We start from the raw sequence: 7,118 nt of genomic DNA on the forward strand, positions 1-7,118 counted from the left end.
TGATGACATTCACAGTGACATTGACAATGTCCACAACAACGGTTATGACATCATAACTATGACAATGATGTCATATCAACGGTGATGATGTCACAGCGATGACATCACAGCAATTATGGTACGGTGACATTGATGGCATCACAGCTACATTAAAGGTGTCACAACTATGGCGGTGACATCACTGTGACAATAGCAATGATGTCATGATTGCATTGGTGATGTCACAGTGGCAGTGTCACCAAAACGGCAATGACGTCACAACGATAGCGATGACGTCATAGCAATGTCATCACAGTCCTGGTGACATTGATGATGTCACAGTGGCATGTACAATGTCACCACAACCACAGCGATGATGTCACAGTGATGCCGTGGTGACATTGATGACGTCACATTGTCCTAACTATGGTGGTGATGTCACAACTGCGGCGATGACGTCACAGTGATGATGGCGATGACATCACAGCAGTGGCGGTGAGGTCATGGTGACATTGATGATGTCACAGTGACATTGACAGTGTCACAACTGCAGTGGCGGTGTCACAATGATGGCGATGATGTCTCAGCGGTGATGTCACGGCGATGATGTCACTGTGACATTGACGGTGTCACAACTGCAGTGGCGGTGTCACAATGATGGCGATGATGTCTCAGCGGTGATGTCACGGCGATGATGTCACTGTGACATTGACGGTGTCACAACTACAGCCATGACATCACAGTGATGATGGCGATGACGTCACAGCAATGGCAGTAAGGTCATGGTGACATTGATGACATCACAGTGACATTGACAGCATCACAAACATGACAGTGACATCACAGTTATGGTGATGATGTCACAGCGGTGATGTCACCGCGATGATGTCACAGTGACATTGATGACATCGCAGCAACATTGGCGGTGTCACAACTATGGCGATGACGTCACAGTGACTATGGCGATGACGTCACAGCAATGGCAGTGGGGTCATGGTGACATTGATGACATAATGGAAGCGACATCACAGTTATGACGATGACATCACAATTATGGTGATGACGTCACTGTGATGATGTCACAGTGACATTGTCAGTGTCACAACTGTGGCTGTGACATCACAATGGTGATGATGACGTCACAATGGTGGCAATGACGTCACAGCAGCATTGATGACACCACAGTGCCATTGATGACGTCACAACTGTGACAGTGGCATCACAACAGTGATGATGTCACGGTGATGACGTCACAGCAATGATGGTGACATCACAGTGCCATTGATGTCGTCACAATAGTGGCAGTGATGTCACAACTGCGACGATGATGTCACAGTGATGACGTCACGGTGTCATTGTCAGAGTCACGACTGTGGTGGTGACGTCACAACACTGAAAATTATGTCATGGTGATGACATCACAGTAACATTGATGACATCACAGTGTCATCTATGACGTCACAAACTGTGGCGGTGACGTCACGATGACTGTGATTAGCGATAAATAATCTTAATTATTTCCAAAAATATTTTTTTTTTGTTCTCTTCTAATTAACTGTTAATTATCTAATTAATTACCAACCTCTGGGTTTGGTCAATTTTGGGTTAATTTGATAATTTTTGGGTAATTGGGTCATTTTTGGTAATTTGATCATTTTTGGTAATTTGGTCATTTTTGGGTTAATTTGATCATTTTTGGGTAATTTGATCATTTTTGGTAATTCTCTGGTTTTAATTTGGTTTTTATTTAATTTTTGGTGCCACCTCCTCTTTGAGGATGATTTGTACTGGAGAAGGAATTCCCAGATTGGGAACTGGGATGGACTGGATGGACTGGGAAACTGGGAACTGGGAACTGGGATGGACTGGGAATTGGGAACTGGGATGGACTGGGAATTAGGAACTGGGATGGACTGGGAATTGGGAACTGAGAACTGGGATGGACTGGGAATTGGGAACTGGGATGGACTGGGAACTGGGATGGACTGGGAATTGGGAACTGGGATAGACTGGGAACTGGGATGGACTGGGAATTGGGGACTGGGATGGTCTGGGAATTGGGAATTGGGAACTGGGATGAACTGGGAACTGAGATGGATTGGGAACTGGGATGGACTGGGAATTGGGAACTGGGAACTGGGATGGACTGGGAATTGAACTGGGAACTGGGAACTGGGATGGACTGGGAGCCAGGAACTGGGAACTGGGATGGACTAGGAATTGGGAACTGGGATGGACTGGGAATTGGGAGTTGGGAACTGGGATAGATTGGGAATTGGGAACTGGGATGGACTGGGAACTGGGAATTGGGGACTGGGAGTTGGGAACTGGGATGGACTGGGAACTGGGAATTGGGAACTGGGAACTGGGATGGACTGGGAACCAGGAACTGGGATGGACTGGGAATTGAGAACTGAGATGGACTGGGAATTGGGAACTGGGATTGACTGGGATGACTGGACTGGGAACTTGGAACTGGGATAAACTGGGATGGATTGAGAACTGGGAATAGAGCCTGAACTGGGAACTGGGATGGGCTGGAATGAACTGGGATGCACTGGGCTGGACTGGGAATTGGGATCTGGGATGGACTGGGAACTGGGATGGACTGGGATAAACTGGGATGGACTGGGATAAACAGAGATGGACTGGGATAAACTGGTATGGACTGGGATAAACTGGGATGGACTGCAACCAGAGCATGGACTGAGAACTGGGAACTGGGAATGGGACGGACTGGAAACTGGGATGGATTGAGAACTGGGAACTGGGACCAGAGGCCTGAACTGGGATGGACTGGACCCAGAACCTGGACTGGGATGAACTGGGACCAGAGCTCTGAACTGGGGACATTAATGAATTAATCAATTAATTACAGAGCAGCACAGGCACAGTGGGGCCTGCAGGATTGATCCCAAACACTCCCAGCATAGCCACACCCTTGGAGTTTGTAATTAACATTAATTAATTTGTTAATTAGTTAATTACAGAGCTGATCACAAGCACTTCCAGCACAGCCACACCCTTGGTGTTGGTAATTAACAGTAATTAATTAGTTAATTAGTTAATTACAAACACTCCCCTCACAGCTTTGGCAGCTCCAGGCTTGTGGCCACCACACCTAGTACTGGGAACTGGGATAAACTGGGATGGACTGGGAATGAACTGGGAGTGGACTGAGATGGACTGGGATAAACTGGGATGGACTGGGGATGAACTGGGAGGGACTGGGATGAACTGGGAGGGACTGGGATGGAACTGGAATAAACTGGGATGTACTGAGATGAACTGGGAGGGACTGGGATGGACTGAGATGAACTGGGAGGGACTGGGATGAACTGGGAGGGACTGGGATGGACTGAGATGAACTGGGAGGGACTGGGATGGAATCGGAATAAACTGGGATGGATTGGGATGAACTGGGAGGGACTGGGATGAACTGGGAGGGAACTGGGATGGAACTGGGAGGGACTGGGATGAACTGGGATGGACTGGAATAAACTGGGATGGACTGGGATGAACTGGGAGGGACTGGGATGAAGTGGGAGGGAACTGGGACCAGAGCCTGGACTGGTTTCCAATGGAATTTATTGGATTTTGGGGTTCCTTGGTCCCATTTCTGGTGGGTTCCCTCCCACTCCCACTGCTCTACCCTTCCAGGACCTGAAATGACATCTGCAGGACCTCACTTCCTGTTCCAGGTCCCCACTTCCGGTTCCAGGACCCCATTTCCCGTTCCAGGTCCCCATTTCCCCATCCAAGTCCCCATTTCCCGTTCCAGGTCCCCATTTCCTCTTCCAGGTCCCTATTTCCTGTTCCAGGACCCCATTTCCTGTTCCAGATCCCCACTTCCGGTTCCAGGTCCCCATTTCCTGTTCCAGATCCCAATTTCCCGTTCCACGTCCCCATTTCCCGTTCCACGTCCCCATTTCCCGTTCCAGGTCCCCATTTCCCGTTCCAGATCCCCATTTCCCGTTCCAGGTCCCCATTTCCCATTCCAGGTCCCCATTTCCTGTTCCAGATCCCAATTTTCTGTTCCAGATCCCCACTTCCGGTTCCAGGTCCCCATTTCCCCTTCCAGGTCCCCATTTCCTGTTCCAGATCTCCATTTCCTGTTCCAGGTCCCCATTTCCTGTTCCAAGCCCCCACTTCCGGTTTCAGGCCCCCACTTCCGGTTCCAGTTCCCCATTTCCCCTTCCAAGACCCCACTTCCAAAATTCCCCGAAATTTTTCCCAGATTTGTCCCCAAACCCCGCACAGGGGAGGTGACACCACCGCTGTCCCCCAGTGACGTCACCGATGACGTCACGGCGGTGACGTCACTGTCCCCGCAGCAGCCTCGGGATGTCCTCGATGGCTTTTTGGCACCGCTCGGCCACCGTGCGGCCGCTGGGGCCACCAGGGCCACCAGGGCCTCTCGGGAGCAGCCTGCGGATGTCCCCAAGCGTCCCCACCAGGTGACGCGTGGCCAGCCTGCCGCCGGCCTCCCACAGCCGCTCCGCCTGGGCCACCGCGGCCACCAACCCCTCGGTGACATTGGGTGACTCCTCCAGGGTGGCCGCGATGTCCCCGACCCTGCGGCTCAGCTCCCGGAACGCCGCGGTGGCTTCGTCACACGCGGCCACCAAAGCCCTCAGCGGGCCCAGTGCCACCTCTGCCCGCCGGCCCCTCTTGGTGGCCGCCATCGCCTCGTTGGTGGCCACCACCGCGTCCTCCATGTCCTTCCTGGCCACCTCTGTGTCCCTGCTGGCCACCTCCACGGTGGCCTGGTGCTCCTGCAGAGCTTTGGCTCCCTTCTCCTCGTCGGTGACAACGAGCAGCCGCTTGGCTTTGGCCACCAAGCTGTCCAAATTTGTCACCCACTTTGTCTCCTTGTCCCTCCTGTCCCCGGCGCGCTGGGTGGCGGCGGCCGCGGCGGTGGCCTCGGCGGTGGCCGCGTCCTCGCAGGCCTCCAGGAGTTTGGTGGCCTCGGTGGCCAACCGGTGCCACCTGTCCCCGAGCGCGGCCACCGAGTCCCGCCAGGCGCCAGCCGCGCTCGTCACATCGGCCCGGGTGGGCCCCGGGGTGTCCCCAAAGGCGGCCAAGGTCTCACCCAGGGTGACATCACCGTGGTGGCCCGGGGAGGTGACACCCAGGTGGCCCAGGGTGGCCATGAGGTGGCCGATGAAGGAGTCCAGGGCTTTGTGCAGGGAATTTGGGGACGATGGCAGCAGCGCGTCCCCGTCCGGCCCGGCCACCGCGGCCACCAGCTCGCCCAGGGTGGCCACCACGGCCACCAGCGACTCCAGAAGGGATGGGGACAGCTGGGGAGGGGACAGGGGAGGTGGCACTTGTGGGGTCGCCTCTGTGCCCTCCCTAGAGGGCTCTGCTGTCACCTCTGTCCCTTTGTCACCCCCCGTCACCTCTGCCACCCCTCTGTCCCACCCTGTCATCTCTGCCACCCTCCTGTCACCTCTGCCACTCCCCTGTCCCTTCTGCCACCCTGTGCCACCCCTCTGTCCCATCTGCCACTCTGTGCCACCACCCTGTCACCTCTGCCACCCCTCTGTCCCACCCTGTCCCCTCTGCCACCCTGTGCCACCCCTCTGTCACCTTCTGCCACCCCTCTGTCACCTCCCCACTTCCCGCCACGCCCTCTTGTCCCCCTCCTGCCACTCCTCTGTCCCACTCTGTCCCCTCTGCCACCCCTGTGCCACCCTTCTGTCCCCTCTGCCACCGCCCTGTCCCCTCCTGTCCCCTCTGCCACCATCCTGTCACCTCTGTCACCACCCTGGCCCCTCCTGTCCCCTCTGCCACCCCTCTGCCACCCCCTCCATCCTCTCTGTCCCCTCCTGCCACCCCTCTGTCCCCTCCCGCCCCCGCGCCGCGATTGTCGCACCTCTGGGACCTCCATGGCCTTGGGGACACTCTGGGGACGCTCTGGGGACACTTTGGGGACACTCTGAGCACGCGACACTCGGAGGGGACGCTGGCGAGGGGGGTGACAACGCCGGGGGACACTAGGACGGTGCCGGAAGGGGGCGGGGCCTGGTGACGTCACCACCCGGCCCGCGGAGCCACCGCGGGATCCTCGATGTCCCCAGTGTCCCCTGAGTGTCTCTCCGATGTCCCCAGTGTCCCCACATGGCCGCGGTGTCCCCCGATGTCCCCGGGGTCACTTGGGGACACTGGGGGGGGCACTGGGGTCACTTGGGGACATTTGGGGACACACTGGGGTCACTTGGGGACACTGGGGTCTCTTGGGGACACTTGGGGACACACTGAGGTCACATGGGGACACTCGGACACACTGAGGTCACTTGGGGACACTCAGGACACTGAGGTCCTGTTGGTGACATCGGGGACACTCTGTGGTCACCTGGTCACCCACAACGACCCAGGGGACCTCAGGGTGACCCCGGTGCCCCTCGCGGTGACAACGCCACCTCCGTGTCCCCTCCTTGTCCCTCCAGCGCCACCCGGGCCGCCTCCAACCTGCGCGCCACCTCCTCGTGTCCCTCCCCCGATGTCCCCAAGGCCACCACGATGTCGCCGAGGGCGCGCGCGGCCCCGCGGAACTCGTGTCGCCGCGTCCCCCACGGTGTCACCGCCGTGTCCCTCCTGACAGCGGCCACCAATGTCCCCAAGTGCCACGTCACCGCCTCCAGCCGCGCCTGGGCGTCCGCGCTGTCCCCGTTGGTGGCCGCGGTGGCCTCGGAGGTGGCCCTGGCTGTCGCCACCCGCCTGGCGCGGTCGCGGAACCGCCGGGCCATGTCGCGGTGCTGGCGGGCGGTGTCACCCAGGTGTCGCTGCGATGTCGCCAAAGCCTGCGCGGCCACCTGGCAGGACAGGGCCACTGTCCCCAAGGCCAGCAGCAGGTGACTGTCCTCGGCCACCCCCAGCGCGGCGCGGATCGAGTCCAGCGACACTGCGGGGACACGGGGACAGCGCGCGGGTGGCACCGGGGACACGGCGGCAGGGCCACCAGCGCGGGGACACCCCAGTGGCATCGGGGTGGCATCGGCTCAGAGCTCTCAGTGCCACCAGTTCAGTCCCAGTGTCACCAACCCAGTGTCACCAGTTCAGTCCCAGTGTCACCAACCCAGTGTCACCAGTCCTGTCCCAGTGTCACCAGTCCAGTGTCACCAGTTCAGTCCCAG

General features: G+C 57.4%; 1 protein-coding gene across 1 annotated transcript; it reads right to left on the reverse strand.

The window, feature by feature from the left end:
• Positions 1–3,956: 3,956 nt before the first annotated feature.
• On the reverse strand, positions 3,957–6,031 carry LOC117009821. The gene is made up of 2 exons (XM_033084193.2): positions 5,858–6,031; positions 3,957–5,282 (listed from the first exon to the last, which is right to left on the reverse strand). The coding sequence occupies exons 1-2, from the start codon at positions 5,870–5,872 to the stop codon at positions 4,299–4,301; spliced, it is 999 nt and encodes a 332-aa protein (XP_032940084.1). The 5' UTR covers positions 5,873–6,031; the 3' UTR covers positions 3,957–4,298.
• Between the last annotated feature and the right edge of the window lie 1,087 nt (positions 6,032–7,118).

Source organism: Catharus ustulatus, chromosome 36 (assembly GCF_009819885.2).
Source record: "Catharus ustulatus isolate bCatUst1 chromosome 36, bCatUst1.pri.v2, whole genome shotgun sequence".
Lineage (NCBI taxonomy): Eukaryota > Metazoa > Chordata > Aves > Passeriformes > Turdidae > Catharus > Catharus ustulatus.